Genomic DNA, 19,894 nt, shown 5'->3' with positions numbered 1-19,894 from the left:
TGTGCAAAGTGGAACCAACAGTGGCTAATGAAGCATTCACCGTGGGCCAGAAACTAGCCTGTGTTTGTCTCTTAATGTGACCCTTTCTGTAGAATAAGGCTATAAGGCTATTTTATAAGGCTATTTTCATCCTCCTTTTGTAGGTGAGGAGGCTGAGGCACAGAGAGATTAAGTAACTTGCCCAAGGTCACACCGCGGTTCCCCCCATCGGGCAGTTTGGACCTGAGTCTGTCTTCTTCACCACCTCCACCCAGGGTGGTTGAAAAATTACATGGGATAATATATGTAAAAGGCTTCAGATGATGGCACCAAGCCCTTGGTAACTCGTAGATGAGTAACTTCAGAAACAGAAAGCTGATTGGGTGGCTTCTGTAACTCCATGACCTCCATCCTCCCGTGACGCTGACAGGTACCCATGCCCCCCACTGTCCTGCGGGCAGACTGTGTTCTCTTTGGGTCCCTTCCATGTCCCTGGGGCTTAACCTGGTGAGGGATATTTTCTGTCCTTTTGGGGTAGGTTTCAGCTCTTTGGGTGCAACTTCTCCTTTTCCATAATTCCTCTTTCGTACTCAAGGCACATTTAACCTGCAGACACCTTCATGGATTATGGGGCCTTCCTGAATCTGCCCCCAGCCTCTCCTGCCTGTCCTCCCTAGCCGCCCCCCCCCCCACCAACTACCCCTCAGCACTCCCCGCCTTGGCCACAGCAACCCACCTCTACCATCCTATCCTGAGCAAAGCATGCTCCCCTACGGCCAAGCAGTGACACATGCTGGCCCGTACCTGCACCCCTGCCCTGCCCCTGCCCAGTTGACCTGCTCACCCTCCAATCTCATCAGCGATGTCACCTTCTCCGGGAAGCCCCCCAACCACTACCCTCACCCCCAGTCAGGACCTTGCATCTTCTCTGCATCGTCATGGCCCCTGAGCCACCCCATCATGCTCTGATCACACCGTGCTGTGAAGGCCTGCTTCCTGGTCTCTGTGCCCTTCTGCTCAGACCCTTGGGAGCAGGACTGGGTCTGTGCTGTCTCTTGGTCCCCTGGCCCAGCACTGGGTCTGCACTCGGCAGGTGCTCCTGTGTTTGTAGAAGGAAGGGCAGCTGGGGGCCTCACTGCTGTGGGCCGCTGGGATGGGTGGCAGAGCAGGAGACTCCTGGGGGAGGCAGGGGACCCCTGGCCGGTGGGAGATCTCCAGGGAGGCGGAGTGGACTTAGCCTTGATCCTAAGGAGGATGGAAGGTGAAGGAGCCTGGGGCCAGAGTAGGCTCTCCCTGGCTGAAGGGTGTGGTGAAGGGCAGCTGGGGGGTCTGTGGCCCCCACAGTGTGGGGAACATGTAAGAACCTGAAATGTTACATCTCTCTGGGGATCTCAAGAGGTCACCTCCTTCATCGCCTTTCTTTTTCTGCACTTAACAGCTGTGGCCCCAGGAGGGAGAGGGACTTCCCTCAAGGTCACTCAGCAAGTTGGAGGCAGAGCTGGAGCAGAGGATCTGGAATGTTCCAGGCCTGAACCCACGTGCCCTTTGGGGTAGGCCAAGGACTCCAGAGCCTGCTGTGCCGCCTCCCATGACGTTCATGTCACCCTCCAGGCCCTCGAATAGCGATCTGTCCCTCCTGCAGGTGAACCTGGTGCTGGGGGACGGCCGGTCCCTGGGTCTCACAATCCGCGGGGGAGCCGAGTACGGCCTGGGCATTTACGTCACTGGCGTGGACCTGGGCTCAGAAGCAGAAAGCAGTGGACTCAAGGTGAGCAGCTGGACTCCCACGGGCGGGGATGGGCGCCAGGGCTGCATGCGCGGGGCTGAGGGAGGGAAGGAGCTGTGTGTGGAGCTCTTTGCAGCTGATTTTTGGTCAGACCTGCAGCGGGGCAGTCAGGACCCCCGGCCCCCCCCGCCCCCGCTGAGGACTGGTCGCAGCCGGGAGCCCCCCTGGCTGCGTGCCCAGAGCAGGCAGCAGGGGCCTGCCCCTACCTCCTGAGCCCACCTCCCAGCAGTCCTCGGAGCAGGGCAGCCTCCCCCACATGCAGCTGGGGGGCAGGCCAGCTGAGTTCGTGACCGCGTTTGCAAACGCCGCCGGCAGCTGCCGTGGCCCTGACCTCAGGTTCGTCGCGGAGCGTGGAGAGGGGAGAGCGGAGAAAGCGGGAGCTGGGCTGGGCTTGCACCCAGCGGCTCCCGGCTGCCGGGCCATCAGGGCAGCCGGCAACAGCTGAAATAGTATCGTTAGCTCGCGCTTTGGAGAAGGCTGACTGTGGGCCAGGTACTGGTGATGGACTTCACGCAGATCTCATTGAACCCTCAGGCTGCCGCTCGGGCGAGGTGGCTCCGACCCTCACGTTTTCCAGTGGGGGAGGCGGACACGTAAAGAAGGTGACACCGACCTCCAAGGTCACGCCGCCGACAGGTTGCAGAGCAGGACTGTCTGGTCCACAGCCCGTGGCCTTAGCCGCTACGCCGCCCCATCCCCGCTGCCAGAGCTTGCTCAGGGCTTGGCGGAGTGGAGATAGTGAGCGAGGCAGGGACAAGGACGCCGGGCCCAGGAGACAGATCACCTAAATAAATGGCGGCTGTGTTTGGGCTAAATCCTGATGCCAGGGAAGCCAAGGCAGCAGCAATGGGAGCAGTGACCTTGGGCACAGGTGGCGTCTGAGCCCGCTTTGCAGAATGAGACAGGTTGGGGATAGAGGGGCTGGGGAGGAAAGGGGTGTCCCTGAGGGAGCCAGAAGGTTTGACTGTGGGTAACCAGGTGGCTGGGGAACGGAACACGAGATGAGACTGTGTCTTCACAATCTCAGCTTCTTTTTGGACGTACGATGCAGTTGGAAGAGCTCTGGGCTTGGAGTCCGGAAGATTGGGTTCGAATCCCAGCTTTGCTGTTTTAGCTTGAATAGCTGGGTGACCCTGGAGAGCCCCTCCACCTGTCTGTGCTTCCCTTCCCTTTCCCAGATAAGCATCAAAAATGACACCTCTTTCTCAGGATTGTTAAAAAGACGAGAGGAGGTACGAGCTGACGATGACATTAATAAGGAAGATTAAATTTATTGAGTGTCGCTGTTAGGGACTGAATCCATGTGTCCCCTACATTCATCTGTGGAATCCCTACCCCCCAACATGACGGTATTAGGAAGGGGGAGCCTTTGGGAGGAGCTTAGGTCATGAGGGTGGAGCCTCGCGAATGGGATTCGTGTCCCACGGAGCTCCCTTGCCACAAGAAATGGGCAGTCTGCAGCCGGGAAGAGGGTCCCCACCAGAACCCGACCGTGCTGGCCCTGATCCCAGACTCCCAGCCTCCAGAACTGCGAGAAATAAATGTCTGCTGGTTTTAAGCTACCCAGTGTGCCATGCTTTGTCACAGCAGCCTGAGACAGGCTCCTGTTTCTCCCGTGCTTTCTGCCATTAAGTCACGTACCCGCAACACCCCCGTGAGAGCAGCTTCTCGGGTTAGCCCATTTTACAGGTGCAGCCGCTGAGACTCAGAGTGTCGCGCAGCTAGTGGGACTCCCACGTGGGGATGGGGATTCTGGTTCTAGAACCGTGCTCGGCACCTGGCCAGCTGGGCTGGCGGTAGAGGCTCCACGAACGTTGGTTGGGTCTGGTTGATTCTGAAATGCCCCTGGGTCCCCAGAGCGCATGCCGTGTTCTCAGGTAATGAGAGGGGGACTCCCAAGAGGAAGCAATCTCCCAGTAGCCCGTGCATACATTTTGTTTAAGAAGTTCGTTATTTTGGGATAATTTTAGATTTACTGAGAAGTCACAAAGGGATTTCCCGTTTATCCTTCATCCAGCTTCCCCTAACGTCAACATCTTATATAATAACCACGGTATGTCCGCCAAGGCCAAGAAACTGACGTTGGTACGATGCTATTCGACAAACCACACACTTTCTTCAAGGTCACCAGTTTTTCCACTAATGTCGTCTGCTTCAGCCGACCACGTTGCATTTGGCCTGTGTGCAGTTTTAATTCCATTTATTTCTCACCCACCCCCAATTTCAAAAAAGATGAGTGGCAGTTTCTCGGCACCGAATAGGATTTTTTTTTTTTTATTAAATAAATGAGTGAGAAGATTAGGGAGAAGAAATACGGGGGCTTAGAGAAAGGGATGAAGCCAGGGTGAGGGTCTTTTCCCAGAGCACTCGCTTCAGGCAGGCCGCAGATTTGGCTCTGAGCTTCCTGGCAGCCAGTTCAAAGACGGAAGCAGGTCAGAGACGTCTGTGAGGTGAAAACAGACCACCTGTGCTTGAGAAGTGCGGTTATTCCTCTTCCTGAGGCCTGAGAGCAATTTTCCTCTAGTCTCTCATAGAGAGAATGCTTGTGATGACGTGAGCCGTGTCCTCCGTGACAGGAAACATCTGAGCACATTCTATACTTTGTTGGTGGCAGATGCATTCTGACTGAATCCACGTTAAAAGAAAGAGAGAGGGAGCGTGGGAGAGGACATGTTAGGGTCTGGCCTGAGAGCCCTGGGCACGTTCCCGGTCTCTGTCTCTGCATCTGTCTCTCTCATCACTGACAGATGGCAGGTTTTATTATCATGTTGTCCACTTACTGAGGAGTCACCGTGCCAGGAACTGTGCTAAACACCTCACAGTGTTACGTGATTTTTAGGACAAGGTGTGAGAAAGGAATATTCTCGTCCCCATTTTACAGGTGGCAGATTTGGGAGCAGTGTTGAGCAACTTGCCCAAGGTCACCCAGCTGAGACGTGCTAGGTCTGTGCCCACCCAGCACACTCTAAGTCTGTGTTCTTTTTTTTTTCCTTGTTTTTTCTTTATAATTTTATTTTATTTAAACTCAATTAACATATAGTGCACTATTAGTTTCAGAAACAGAGTTCAGTGATTGATCAGTAGTACATAACACCCAGGGCTCATTCCATCACGCGCCCTCCTTAATGCCCATCACCCGGTTACCCCACCCCCCCACCCCCTCCGTTCCATGTTCTTAACCGCTAGGCTCCACTGCCTCCCCTCCTGGTGGTAATAGGTGTTGCAGTCTCCAGTTTACAGCTGAAGAGACAGAGGCTCATGGAATTGCAGGTCAAACTCTTTCTAATGTCAGAGCTGGGGTTTGAACCCAGGCCTCACAGAGCCTGGGCTTGCCTTGTGTAGGGGAGGACAGGAGCCCTAAGACCTGCTGCCGACCAGCTGTGTGAGGGTGGCTGTGTCCTTCCCCTCGCTGGGCCTCGGTCTCCCTGCATGGACAGCAAGTAGCTGAATAGTTGGGCTGGATGATTTTGGAGGCTTTCGCCTGGATTTGTACATTTTCCTGGCCCGAGAGAGCCAGAGGGTGCCCAGACGCCAGGAACATACTCCGTTCCCCTTCAGGGGAACCCTGCGGGTCCCCATAGCCACAGAGAGATGGCGAAACAGGTAGCCTTCTGGCAGGTGTTTTATGAGGAAGGAAGGGAGGAAGGGAGAATGGGAGGGCGGGAGAGAGGGGACATTATATGAAGGCAGTGAGTGTCCATGGCTGCCCCTCCTTCTCTACCTTCCTTTTAATCAGCAGGTATATACTGAGGACTCCTGCGTGCCAGACACAGTGCTTGCCCTGTGGCTTCTGAGCTGAGCAAGACAGAGTTTCTGACCTCCAGGAGCTTACTTTCTATTGGGAAGACAGGGCGGGTCAGGGGTGGAATTACTCAATTGTGTAATTACAATCAGGATAAATAATAAGAGGGCAAAGCACATGGAACCATGTGGGTATATAACAGGGGAGACCGGCTCTGATCTTGGATATCTGGGAAGGCTTCCTGGAGGAAGAAACATTTCAGTTGAAATTTAAAAGAAGAGAAGAAAATTAATGATGTAAAGGAGGAAATGAGAATTCCAGGCAGAAAGAATAGCAAACGCTTAAGTCAATGGGAGTGAAATGTTCCCAGATGCAGAGGAAGGCCAGTGTGGCTGAATGCAGGGAGCCGGGTGGGGAGAAGGTGCCAGATGATGCGGACAAAGTGAACAGAGCCCGCTCACACAGGGTGTGTAGTTCACCCAAGACCGTGCAGCCGTGAAAAGATGATGCTCAGGATCCGCAGTTAGTAATAGGGAAGGATGTCCAAGGTCTGTTATTAAGTGGGGAACACAGGCTGCAAAACCGCTGACCTAACAGGATCTCACTCAGACTGTAGATGTGTGTAAAAATATGCGCAGAGAACACGGAGAAACAGCCACACCGACCTGTACCAACATGTCAGCCTGGTTATCCGAAGGCGGTAGGATGACAGACGACTTTCACTATTCTTCACGTCCCTGCGCAGGGTCTGAATGGAGTGAATGTTACTTTTATAAGCATGAAAGCAGCAACAGTAGAACTGTGCCCGTTTTGAAACAAGGCCGCAGAAAAACATTCCATGGAAGTTTCCCGGTCATTTTGGCTTGCTACCCAGTGGCAGGCAGTCAAAGGCTTTATTTGCTCATCAAATGCCCGCCCCCGGAAGAGGCCTTTCCTTCTTCGGTCCCCGCCGCAGGAAAGCACTTTACATTCCCTGCCACTATCTCACGTCCCCCCTCCAAGTTCCCTCGAATGTGCTAACACCTGCCCACACTCACTCGGGCATCCAGGACTGATTAATTCCGTTCATTGCCAATGCGCTGTCAGTGGAATCAGGCATATTGAAACGGAATAAAGGGGCTTGGCTGGGTGGGTGGCGGAGCCAAGAACAGGCTTTATTTGTCAGTGGGGCTCCTTGCCGCTGGGCAGAGCTTTCCCGGGGTGGAAACGCTGCCTTCTGCCTGGCCTCCAGCTGCTCACTTCGCTTCTGAGTCCAGGGGAGGGCAAGTCAAGTACTGGGGGAGAAGCTCTCGGGAGGAGGTCAGGCACTTCCCAGCACTTAGCCTGGGGGTGGCCGGGGTGGAGCGTGGAGCTGTTCCCACCCTCCCAGGAGGGGCTAACTCTCCTTCAGCATTTACCTTTAGACCTCTCTTGTTCCTTTGCACCTGCCCCCCGCCCGCCCCAGCTTCTAGCCCCAGTCACAGAATGGATCATAAAACCTTACTTGTTCCTTTGAGGACAGTCAGATCAACTGGCATTTAAAAATGATAATAATGATGGCAGTTGCTATTTATTAACTAGTTATTATAAATCAGGCACTGTGCTCAACCCTGTAGGGTACACTCCTACGTAATCCTCCCAATAGCCCCCTGCTGGGCATCAGTAGTGCAGTTTCATAGATGAGCAACTGAGGCTCAGAGAGGTGCAGTAACTTGCTTGGGATCACACAGGGATCTGGGGCCCTGGCCCCTCAGGCCCTCCAAAGGCCACGTGCTTTGCTGTCACCTCCCTAGTACCCTAACTTGACCAGATAACAGAGGAATGCAGAGAGAGGAAATGAAGGACATGTGTTCTTCTTAGAAGTCACCAAGCTTCTCAAGCACAGCGCGGTTGTCCGGATCCTGCCCGGCCACACAGCCTTCACCCCTGAGGTCATGCCAGGGTGGGAGGCCCATTTCGCTTCCGCTAGTAGGAGTAGGCTGCCATCCTGGCTGGGGTCCCTCTAAGCAAGATCTCTGTTCCCAAGAGTGTCCCACGTTTTGGGTTATCAGTCTGCTGCTTGCAGCTGTGGGACATGTGGCTGGGGACAGCCTGCTGCTTGCAGATCTGCCCTGTTTGCTGGGCTTCGCTGGAGCCCACACTGTGTGTCGGCTTCGTTGGTGAAGCCGGATGGGCTGAGCCTGACCCCTCCTTGGATGGGCTTTGCCAGTGTCTCTTCTCCCGACTCTCCCTCTCTAAACTGAGCCTAGGCAACACCCCTTTGATGAGCACCCACCAATAGCAGGTGATCTACCTGCGTCACCCCTGAACCCTCGCCACAGCTGGGGGGTGGGGGAGAACTCTTTCATCCCATTGTAAATTGGGAGTATTTATTTCATGACTGTCTCTGTTTGGCAGAGCCTGGTGGTTCTTTAAACACTTCATCTCCCTGCCCACGACAGAGCCTGGCACACAGTAGGTGTTCAGGAAATATTTCTTCAATGAAGGAGTGAGTCTGGCTGAGGCAGGCCCCAAACCAGGTCTTTTGACCCTAAAGCTCCGATCTTGACCACTGTTTTATTTGCGTTCTGGCCTGAACACAGCACAGAGCCTGCATTTTTTTTTTTTTTTTTTTTTTTTAAGGATCAAATCCCACTAAGAAGTGTTAGTGATCGTCATACTCGCTTAGGATATGAGCTGAGCAATCAGACCCTTTCCCTCAGGGATGCTTGCCTTTGTGTTGAAAGGAGCTGAGAGGCAGCCATGGCCCACGGTGAGGTCTGCTCATCACAGGGGCCCTGTGGGCCTCAGGTGCCACCCCCAGCTCTTCCCTGATGGAGGGTAGGTGGTGGAAATCCATCTGTGAGGACAGATCCCAGCCCCCAACCTCCCATTTTATACATGGGGGTGCTAAGAGCCAGCAGGAGGGGAAGGGACTGGCTGAGGGTCATGGAGAAGTGGGCCGGAACCCCTCGCACAGAGCCCCTACCTGCATCATCAGGGATTTTGACCTTGCCAGCTGACTGTGTCCCCATGCTTTCCTGAAATAGTTCTGCTGGGAGAGAAGAACGAGCTTGGCAAACTCTCTAAGGCTGCTTCCTGCTGATTCTTGGTGGGGGAAGGGGTGAGGCTACCACGTATCACCTGTTTAATGAGGACCGTCTAAGGGTATTTTTATTTGTGATTGTGGCTGATTTTTATGGCAGTCCTAATGAGATAGCAAAAATTCAATATTCATATTTATATAATGCCTGACAGCTGAAAAAAACTTTAGATAATTAGGGCATGTTACAAACAATACGCAGCCTATAAATTCTACAACTTAGATGAATAGACCAATTTCTTAAAAGATGTAAACTATGAACACTCAAGAAAGAAAACTAGAAGAACATGGAGTTCTGTGTATGTGTCAGAGAAATTGAATTTGTATTCAAAAACCGTCCAAAAAAGAAAACTCAGGTCCGGATGCTTTCACTAATGAACTTTTTTTTTTTTTTAAGATTTTATTTATTTGACAGAGAGAGACAGCAAGAGAGGGAACACAAGCAGGGGGAGTGGGAGAGGGAGAAGCGGGCTTCCCGCAGAGCAGGGAGCCCGATGCGGGGCTCGATCCCAGGACCCCAGGATCATGACCTGAGCTGAAGGCAGACGCTTAACGACTGAGCCACCCAGGCGCCCCACTAATGAACCTTTTTGAACAGTTAAGGAAAAGAAATACTATGCCATCTTTTCCTGGAAATAAAAGATGAGACAATGCGGGGCGCCTACGTGGCTCAGTCAGTTGGGTGTCCAGCTCTTGGTTTCAGCTCAGGTCATGGTCTCAGGGTCGTGAGATCAAACCCTGGATTGGGCTCTGCGCCCAGCAGAGAGTCTGCTTGAGATTCTCTCTCCCTGTCCCTCTGCCCCTCCCCCCTTGCTCTCTCTCTCTCTGTCTCTCTGTCTCTCCTCTAAAATAAATAAATAAATCTTAAAAAAAAAAAAAAAAGATAAGGCTGTGCTTCCCAGCCCATTTTATGAGGCCAGCATCATGTAATACCATAACCAAATACATACATTGCAAGAAGACCACTGACTGCTACCCTTCAGGATATTCAGTGCAAAAATACTCAACAAAATATTAGCAAATCAAATCTTTCAGTCTATAAAAGGGATATATATACTGTGACCAAGTGGGGATTCCTTTATCCAAGGAATGCAAGGCTGGATCGACATGCGAAAACCAGTGTCATTAGCAGACTAAAGGGAAAAAAAAAACATGAATGGAAAAAGCATTTAATAAGGTTCAATGTCCAGTTATGATAAAAACTCTCAGCACACTAGGAATCAAAGGGAACTTCCTTGACTCGATAACGGGCACCCACACAAACCTCCAGCTAAACATACTTAATGGTGAAAAACGTTCAGAATCAGCTTGTAAACATTTACAACAAAGCTATCTTCTAAGAAATAAAAAGGCTTTTTACTAAGTGCTTTCTTCTAAGATTGAAATGAGGCAAAAATGTCTTCTCTCACCACTCCTGTTCAGTATCATTCGAGAAGTTGTCATCAGTGCAGTGAGTCAATAAAAAGAAATAAAAGGCACACAGATACGAAAAGAAGAAATGAGACCCTATTTATAAAGACTGATCGTCTACATGGAAATTTCCAAAGAATCTCCAAAAAAGCCCCTAGAACCAATAAATGAATTTAGCAAGGTGGAATGATAACAAAGCCTACAAAAATCAATTGTATTTCTTTAGGCTGGCTATGAATTACTGGAATTCAGAACTCATAAATACAATTTAGAGTAGCACCCAAAAGTCCTTAGGTATAAATAACAAAATATGTGTCGTATTTGTATGCTGACAAGTATAAAACAAAAAAGTAAATAAATGGAGAGACACACTGTGTTTGTGGACAGGAAGGCTCAGTGTGATTGAGATGTCAGGTCTCCCTAATTTGATCTGGATTCAGTGCAATCCCCATTTCCAAGTCTAGTAGGCTTTTTTGTAGATACTTACAAGCTGATTCTAAGCATTTAAATGGACAGACAGAGAAACTAGGAAAGCCAAAACAATTCTCAAACGGAAGAGCACTGTTGGAGAACTCACTACCTGACTTTGGGACTTACTGTAGGGCTGCATTAAGCAAGATAGAGCGGGCGGTATTAGTGGAGGACAGACACATCGCTCAGCGGACCAGAGGAGTGAGTCCAGAAATAAACCTCCACAAATAGACTTAGCTGATTTTTGGCAAGAAGCGCAAAGGTAATTCAGTGGAGAAAGGATAGTCCTTTCAACAAATGGTGCTGGAGCAGTTGGATGTCTGTGGGCAAACAAATGAACCTTTACCCAAACCTCAACACCTTCCATGAAAATGAACTCAAAACGGAGAAGATAAAGCCAGACTACCTCTAGGGGAAAAGGCAGGAGAAGATCTGTGTGACCTCAAGTCAGAGTTTCTGGATACAACATCAGAAGCAAGCTGCATAAAAGAAAAATTTGACAAATGGGATTTTATCAAAATTAAAAAACTTCTGCTTTGCGGGAGACACTTTCAAGAGAACGGAAAGACAAGCCATGAAGTTGGAGAAGGAAATGGGTTCTAACTGCGGTTTTTGACCAGGACTTGCCTCAAGAATTTGTGAAGGACTTTCAGAATGGGCAGCAGATCTGGGAAACAGTTTTGTATGAACAGTGGTGGACACGTGACTCCATGCACTTGTCGAAACCCACAGAACCCTACATCGAAGGGTGGATTTTACTGTATGTAAATTTTTAAAAATCAGCTAGGCTGTGGGGGGTATAGACAGAGTGCAGACTGAGCCACATGAAGACAAAGGAATCTAACTATTACCGATGAGTCACACCACCACACTGAGAGAATGGAGAAGAAAGGCACTCGTGTAAGTAATTTTGGAAACATTGTTTTGACTGATGTTGTAAAGCAAAAGACAAGGAGAACTATACGCAAACACTGTATTCCAGTTGGCAGTTTTGGTTTGGTTTTTTTTTTCCTCAAAAGCGTATGGGGGGGGCGCCTGGGTGACTCAGTCGTTAAGCGTCTGCCTTCGGTTCAGGTCATGATCCCAGGGTCCTGGGATCGAGCCCCAAATAAGGCTCCCTGCTCGGCAGGAAGCCTGCTTCTCCCTCTCCCACTCCCCCTGCTTGTGTTCCCTCTCTTGCTGTCTCCCTCTCTCTCTCTCTTTCTCTCTGTCAAATAAATATATAATCTTAAAAAAAAAAAAAAAAAGCGTATGGGGGCGCCTGGATGGCTCAGTTGGTTAAGTGTCTGACTCTTGATTTTGGCTCAGGTCGTGATCTCAGTGTCATGAGATCGAGCCCCGAGTCAGGCTCAGCACTGAGTGTGGAGCCTCCTTGAGTTTCTCTCTCTCTCTCTCTCTCTCTCTCTCCCCCCCTCTCCTTCTGCCCCTCCCCGCCAAAAAAGAAAAAAAAAAAGCACATAGATTAGGAATTCTGAAACTACCTCATTTGTACTCTAGGGTTGAAAAACTAAGTAACTATGTTTTAGATAATGAAAGCCAAGTTCTCACTTTCAGAAAACATTACAAGTAAGGAAAGTAGGAAATAAACCTTGTGAGACTGACTCAAAGGTATCAATATGGACACATTTATCAAAAAAAGAGACAAAATGTAAATGTGGACACATGCAGATACGGAAACATAGCTGTGTGTGTGTATGGGTGATTTCAAACGCCTATGCATAGTTCTTTGCTCTAGTCACGGAGAAGGGCTGGAAGCAGGGAAACCCCAATAAAAATAGGTACACCTAGTGCCCAGATCTTAGTTTCTAAATACTATTTTCTAAATAAAAGGAGCTGGGGGCTGGGGGTGGTGCCTGGGTGGCTCAGTCGGTTACGCGTCTGCCTTTGGCTCAGGTCATGATCCCAGGGTCCTGGGATCGAGCCCCGCTCTCCCTCTCTCTCCTCTCACCCCTGCTTGTGCTCACTCTCTCTAATAAATAAATAAAATCTTTTTTTTAAAGATTTTATTTATTTATTTGAGAGAGTGAGAATGAGAGAGAGTACATGAGAGGGGGGAGGGTCAGAGGGAGAAGCAGGCTCCCCGCTGAGCAGGGAGCCCGATGCGGGACTCGATCCCGGGACTCCAGGATCATGACCTGAGCCGAAGGCAGTTGCTTAACCAACTGAGCCACCCAGGCCCCCAAATAAATAAAATCTTAAAATAAAAAAAAAAAAGGAGCCGGGGGTCTCTGTAGAAATGGTGATTCCAGGTCTTGGGCAGGGAAGGTAGGAGCCCGGGGCATCCTCTGGTAGGTCCCACAAAGTAAGGACATGCTGCAAGTTCGGTCGCTGAACCCACCAGAGTATCAGAAGAGCTCCCCGTGGCCGGAGAATGCAGGAGATAGCCATGAGTCCGTCCTAATGTAATTACATAAAGAACGAATAAATAGATGAGGGAGAAGCAACAACTCTTCCCTAAGGAAAAATTCCCATTAATAAACACAGAAGGAATGAGGGAGGAGGAAATCGCCATTAAAACATTACATTATACTAACAGTTGCCACAGGCAAGATGCGCCAGGGGGTGTTAAACGGCGGGCAGAGATTTAGGCAGAGACAGGATTCTTTCTCTTGCATAGTGTGAAAATACCTCTACCAGAATATTTCCTAATTGTAAAAGGAAAAATAATACGTCTACCGTGGAGAGTCCTGGCAGATAGCAGCTCGGCTACGTGTGCAATACGTATTTTAAAAAAATCTTTGCTTTTTCTACTTGTAAAGATAGTTGTAGAAAAGTCAAGTCATACCCCGACTCGGGTTGTGGTGACAGCCTGCCCTCCCTTCGTCCAGCCCCAGAACGTGACGACTGTCAGCAGCTGGCTTGTCTTTCCAGACCTTTCTCTGTCTGGCCTGTTGCACCCACAGTGTCTCAGCGAGCGACTCTTCTTTTCCTTCTGTTCCTTTTATGACCCAACCATCAGCTTCTTAGAAAATTGCTTCCCTTTCCCAGGTTCAAAACCTGACATCTCTGATTTATCAGACTTCGGGTCAGTTATCGCCGCTTCTGAGCATTGAGATGGGCCTCCCCCAAAATCAAAGCCCAAAGGTGTATTTTAGCACCCTCGTTAGGATCGCTGTTCAGTACTGTAATTGAATACCTCCAGTGTTCTCTCTTCTGTCAGTCAGAGAGAGGGAAAACATGCCAAGGAGAAAAGGGCAGAATGTCTCCTGAGTGCGCCTGTTTTCTCGTCTTCCTTCAGTGGGGTCTGGAGAGAGCCCCGTTGGCTGGGTCCTGCTCCCCTCCCCCACCCCCCCAGCACCCCAGGGCCCCGTGGGTCTCTCCTGTTGTTGGAGCACTGCCGGCAATAAGGTGGGCGCCAGGTGCTGGCGGTCTGGGGAACACAGTGAGGTGTGTGTGACATAGCACCTGCCTTTGGGGCCCCTGCGTGCATTGCACGGAAACTGTGCTGAGCGGGCAGAATAGACGTGAGAGACAGCCGACAGTGGAGACTCCCGGTGCCCACGGGAGAGAAATAGAGGTGTTGGGGCGGGAAATGGTGACAGCCGGCATCCACTGAGTGATTATTCTGGGCCCAGCACCCCCCAAAGTGACTTTCATGTTCCACCTTAACGAATCCCGAGGCGGTCCCTGCAGTAAGTCCACGCTGTATCATCCTTCACAGAAAGATGAGCAAACTGAGGCTCAGGGCGGTTGTCACTTGCTCCAGGTCACACAGCAAGGAAGTGGTAGAGCTGGGCTGGGATTGGCTCCAGGACTCCCCTGTTAACTACTCCACCCTTCAACCCTGAATCTGTGTGATGGGGGCCAGGCACTCAGCCCTCCCTGCTCGGGACTCGGAACCTGGGGGAGTCTTCTGGCCATTCAGAATGCGTTTAAGTAAAAGCATGGTGAAAATGGCAGGAGGTACGGCAGCGTGAGGTTAGTAATAATCATAACGGGACAATAATAATGGAAGGAAGTTAGGGCAGAGCAGTCTTCTAGCTCTTTCTACTCGACAGTAATAATAATAGTGATCACCAGCATTTGGGGAGTGCCCTCTCTGGGCCAGCCAGGGTGCACCGTGAGCGCTGTGCCCGCGCTGAGTCACTTAGTCCTCCCAGCGACCCTGTAGGAGGCACATTTTAGAGACGGGCAGCCGAGGCCCAGAGAGGTTACGTGACATGCCCAAGGTCACACAGCTAGGAGGTGGAGGAGCTGGTGTTGGAACTCAGGCAGGACTGGGGCTTAGTCACAGAAGGCCCATTCCCACCCTCCCCTCCCTCCGGCCAACCCCGGGGGCTCTTACAGAACTTCCAGAGATTGTCCCCTTGTGGAGTGGTTCTCCAGCAAACTGAGGGAGGAGCACAGACAGGAATATTTCGGCAGTCTGCCCAACAACCACGGCGCGAGAGAAGCTGCCTATTGACCACTCACAGTCCCACCTAGGTGCTTTCTGAATCCTGCTGTTCTGTCCTCATCACCACCCCACGAGGGGCACTGATGGTCATCATCCCCGTTTTATGCACGAAGGAACCCGAGGCTCGGTGAGATTAAGCGGCCCGCCCCATACCATGCTCTCAATTGGCAGAGGATGGGCGATTCCAGGCGCGGGGCCCGCGGAGGCCACGTGCTCCCCTCTGCACACTGTCGCCAACAGCCTGGCGGAGCCCAGAAGCCCGAAGGTCTGGGATCGGCAGTGCAGGTTTGATTTGATGTTGGGAAGGGCTTTGTCACGTTTCCCTGCCTCCAGATTCTCTGTCACTGATCTGCTGACGGACGGCTCTTTCTGCTCCCAAGGACAGCACATGATCGGTGTCTTGCATCCTAGTGCCGTTTCATGAGCATGGCTGCGCCATGTTTGTATTCGTGTGGTTCTAACCCAGCTCGGCAAGAAAGAATACTCAGCTGAGCTGAGGATTGCTGAGCGGTGTCTGCCGTGGGTCAGGAAGGGGGACCTGTGGCCCAGATGGTTGGATGCATGCTGTCCCCGTGTGAGGCCATGGGCCTAGCTCAACTTGTAAGATTATTTAAATAAGAACTTATGGCTACAGGGGCGCCTGGGTGGCTCAGATGGTTAAGCGTCTGCCTTCAGCTCAGGTCATGATCCCAGGGTCCTGGAATCGAGCCCCACATCGGGCTCCTGGCTTAGCAGGGAGTCTGCTTCTCCCTCTCCCTCTGCCTCTCCCACTGCTCATGCTCTCTTTCTCTCTCTGTATCTCTGTGTCTCAAATGAATAAATAAAATCTTTAAAAAAAAAAAAAGAACTTATGGCTACAGCCATACTTCAGCACGAAGGTGTGATTTGAGGGGAAATTAATCCTAGCGATAGCAAACACTCTCAGGCCCCCTGTGCGCCAGGCTCTGTGACATCATTACCAAGCCGAGTCACATGGTGGCTCGACACAGCCACTCTGGAGTCAGAGTTACTGGCTGTGTCACTCTCTCCCTGGACTCGGCGCCTTCGTCTGTGAAGCTGGGATAATATTTCTTGGACCGTTGCGAGGACAGAGCCAGAGAATCTTTATAAAGCACTTAACACAAATAAAAGTATTCAATAAACACTGACTTTAAACATTATTTCTGGTTTTCAGTCTAGGCCTGCATTAGTTCTGTTTGTGGATGAGAAAAATGAGGCTCAGAGAGTGGGAGTGATTTGCCAGGAAGGGGCCGGCCAAGGCCATGGGTCCGGCCCTCTCCTCTGACCCCCAGCGAGGCGATGTCCACCGTGGGCTGCCTCCCAGGTGAAGGACGGATCCTGCATGGCCTCTCCGCGATGGAATAACCCCAAGGGTGTTCCTTCCGGTTCCTCACAGGCATGCCAGCCCTGGCGAGTGCACACCCTCTCCCGATAAATAATAATAATAATAATAATAATAATAATAATAATAATAATAATAAATAAATAAATAAATAAATAAATAAATAAATAAAATACCACCAGCACCTGTGTCCTTAATACTGTATTGTCAGGATGCAATGAGCTAATGTGTGTAAAGCCCAGTGCCTGGCACATGATAAGCACCCCAAAAACAGTAGCTCTAATTGTGTGGGTGATTTTCACTCGCTCCAGGTGTGGTTGCTGATGGGTGAGACTAGGCTTTGCTGGCCTCTGAAACTCTCCGGCAGCTGATGAACCCGGGCTGATGCACATCTTTCCCAGGGAGCCGGAAGGTGATTGCTTTCCCAGGAAACCCAGCACATACCAGGTGGCTGTTTTAGCCTCCCCCACCAGTGCCACATTCTCCACCCTCCCTTAGGATGCTCTCTTAGCAGGGTTTGTGACCTGGCCTCCAAAGGGGTGGTTAATGAATTGCAAACGTTGAAGTTGCCTGGCCTTTAAAGGGGCCCCTGCTAGGGCAATGATTGCTCCCAGGCAGGCTACTGTCAAAAAGGGAAACACTTAGTTTCTTCAGGGAGGCCTGTCAGGGCAGGAGCCCGGCTGTGGCTTGCCCTGGTCGCAGGATAAGGCGAGAGCGTTCATTCAAGTGCCCAGCCACCCCCCCACCCCAAACTGTCCTGTCCACCGGGTGGAGATGGCCAACAGGGTCTGGCTGCAGGTCTCCTAATCCCTCATTTCCTGGTGGCTGAGGGAAGGGCCTGGAGTTGCTGAGTGGCAGCTGACTGGCAGAGGAGGGGCATCCGTGGCCCTTCTGGCTTCCCACATGCCGTGCCAAGTTCAGTGCCCGCACCTGGAGGATGTGCATGGTTTGCTGACTCTGAGGTCAGCATGCTCCCCCATTTCATTAAGGAAGTCATTATCAGTGGGCACCTCCTCAGCCCCTGCTGTGGAATAGGGCACAGGGGAAAGGCTTGCAGAGAGGTCAGTAACCATACTGCGCGGTGCTTTGGGCACTTGACCATGCACACGAATCATCAGGGTCTTTGTCAAGTGCAGAATATGATTCAGCAAGGGTTGCGGTTATTATGGCTGCAGAACTACGCAGAACCGGGAGGGGCGTGCACTGACCACAGCGCTGCTCACCCCACTGAGCTCACCCCACTGAGGGCCAGGAGGTGGACAGGGCACAGCGGGGCGGCTCACCTGTGCCCCAAGATGTCGCAGACCACAGCCAGAACGCTCAGAGTCGGGGCACTGGAGCCATTAGGAGGCTCTTTTCCTTTTGTGTCTGGAGGTTGGTGTTGGCTTCTGGCTGGGGTCCCCATCCTTCCCTGCGGGGGCCTCCCCACGCCGTCTTCCCACAGAGCTAATTCGGGCTTCCTCCGAGCATGGTGGCTTACGCGGGGCGTCTGAGGGCACAGGTCCTGGGAGAGAGGCAGGCCGAGCTGTGCTCTTTTTACGCCCCAACCTCAGAAGGCAGCAAGCCGCGCTCAGCTGGACTCTGTTGTTCAGGGCTGCACGAGCCCATGCAAGTTCACGGGGGAGGGCGGTCACTCTCACTTCCTGATGGGTTGCCTAGGGCTGCTCGAATACAGGAGCACAGACTTGGTGCCTTAAAACAGCAGAAACTTTTTCTCTCGCAGTTCTGGAGGCCGGAAGTTGCAGATCGAGGTGTGTCAGCAGAGTCGCCTGCTTCCCGAGGCTCCGGGGAGAACCCTCCCTTGCCTTTTGCAGCTTCTGGGGGAGGGGGGAGTCCTGGCCTCCTTGGTTTGTGGCTGCACCCCTCCAGGGTCTGCCTCCGTCTTCACGTGGTCTTCCTGCAGGTGGCCCTGGGTCTCTGTGTCCTAGCTATCCCTCTGCTTCCCCTTTTAAGGGTCCCAGTCATCAGATTTGGGGCCCACCCCAAGTCCAAAAATATCTCATCTTGAGATCCTTAACTTAATCACATCGCAGAGACCCTTTTTCCAGATAAGGTGACATGTTCACAAATACTAGGGGTTAAGGCCTGGGCATGTCTTTTGGGGGTACCGTCCACGCCAGCCTCCTGATAGGGAGGGGCAAGGTTCTGAGAGAGGACACGGGATGTGGATATTGCTGCGGTCATCGGGGGGAACTGCAGTCTGCCCCAGCAGATCTGGGGGGAGCCTGAGATGCTGCATTCCTCACAAGCTCCTATCCTAGGTTGTATGGATCCACGGCTGACACACGGAGTGCAGAGATGCAGAGTGCTGCTCTAAAATTGCTGACAGGCTAGTGAGGAAGAAGGAAGGGTAAATAGCAAACTAGCTACCGTACTCCGAAGACTGAGACTACCCCACACTAGAAGAACACGACCCATACTCCGCTCTGGGCACCTTGCATGTATGAGCTCCTTTCACCCTCACAGCAACCTTATGATAAGGATTCTTATCCTTGCTCACAGATGTGAGGCTCAGAGAGGTTAAATGACTTGCCCAAGGTCACACAGCCAGGAAATGGTGAAGCCAGGACTTGAACCCAGGCAGGCTGACTCAGAGTCCTCGCAGGTAACACCGCGCTACCCTCCCTGCACTGGGAGCCGGGGAGGGGACCGTTAGTCCAGGGAGGAGGACCAGTTGTGGCTGCAGAGAGAACACTCCCACTCTAGCTGGGTCCTGCTGGGCATTCACTAGGTCAGCATTGACTTGCTAAGTGCGTGTGCGTGCACCTGACACGCAAGCAGAAACCCAAAGACCCAGGCTTTCTGCCCTTGCAGAGTGTGTGGTCTGGCCAGGGTGTTGACTGCGGGAGATTAGGCCAGGCAGACAAGTGAAGGAAGGGATCTTCGTGGAGGGACTGGAAGGAGCAAGGCACAGAGACGTGGGCTCGTGTGCTGGGGGGAAGGAGGAGCTGACAGAAAGGAGAGGCGGGGTGAGGGGGCCACGGGGTAAGTTTCCAACAGCTTTTCGCAGACCTCAGCAGTTGGCTAGACAAACCTAGAGGTTCACATAGCACTTGGATTGAGTGTGTTAAATCCAAAGTCAAGGAGCTCTTTGCTGTAAGGGAGACAGAAGACCCAAGCTTTCAAGAGGGTTGGGTGTCCCCAGACCCGGTGGGGCTGTGTGCTGGAGATATTACCCCAAATCCTTTGGGGAACTGTGTTGGTTTTTTTTTTAGTTTTTCTTTTTTTTTCTCCAGCTACTGGAGTAATAGATTTAATACATGACACGCACACAAACAGATGCGGAAAGTAGGACCAGATGTCCTACCTCCTAAAGACAGCCTTTACTAGCACCTTTTATTTCTTTTTTTTTTTTTTAAGATTTTATTTATTTATTTGACAGAGACACAGCGAGAGAGGGAACACAAGCAGGGGGAGTGGGAGAGGGAGAAGCAGGCTTCCCGCCGAGCAGGGAGCCGGATGCGGGGCTCGATCCCAGGATCCTGGGATTATGACCTGAACTGAAGGCAGCCGCTTAAGCGACTGAGCCACCCAGGCGCCCCAGCACCTTTTATTTCTTTAAATATAATTCACATACCATAAATTCCACCCTTTTAAAGTGTACAAAGCTGTGGGTTTTAGTATATTCCGAGGTTGTGCAACGATCACCACTGTCCAATTCCAGAAGTTTCCATCATCCCCCTCACCAAAAAAAAAAAAATCCTGGG

General features: G+C 51.5%; 1 protein-coding gene across 5 annotated transcripts in view; it reads left to right on the top strand.

Moving 5' to 3' along the window:
• The window catches only part of WHRN (whirlin), a 90,799-nt gene that overhangs the window by 34,374 nt on the left and 36,531 nt on the right, over positions 1–19,894 (top strand). For all 5 annotated transcript variants that reach the window (XM_064580143.1, XM_064580142.1, XM_064580141.1 and 2 more), the window contains exon 3: positions 1,622–1,747. In XM_064580143.1, coding sequence (XP_064436213.1) covers positions 1,622–1,747 — 126 coding nt within the window. The remainder of the gene's footprint in view (positions 1–1,621; positions 1,748–19,894) is intronic.

Source organism: Mirounga angustirostris, unplaced genomic scaffold, assembly GCF_029215605.1.
Source record: "Mirounga angustirostris isolate CCGP_5_RB_7025 unplaced genomic scaffold, mMirAng1.0.hap1 SCAF_15, whole genome shotgun sequence".
NCBI classification, from domain to species: Eukaryota; Metazoa; Chordata; class Mammalia; order Carnivora; family Phocidae; genus Mirounga; species Mirounga angustirostris.
This window is presented reverse-complemented; position numbering and strand designations above follow the sequence as displayed.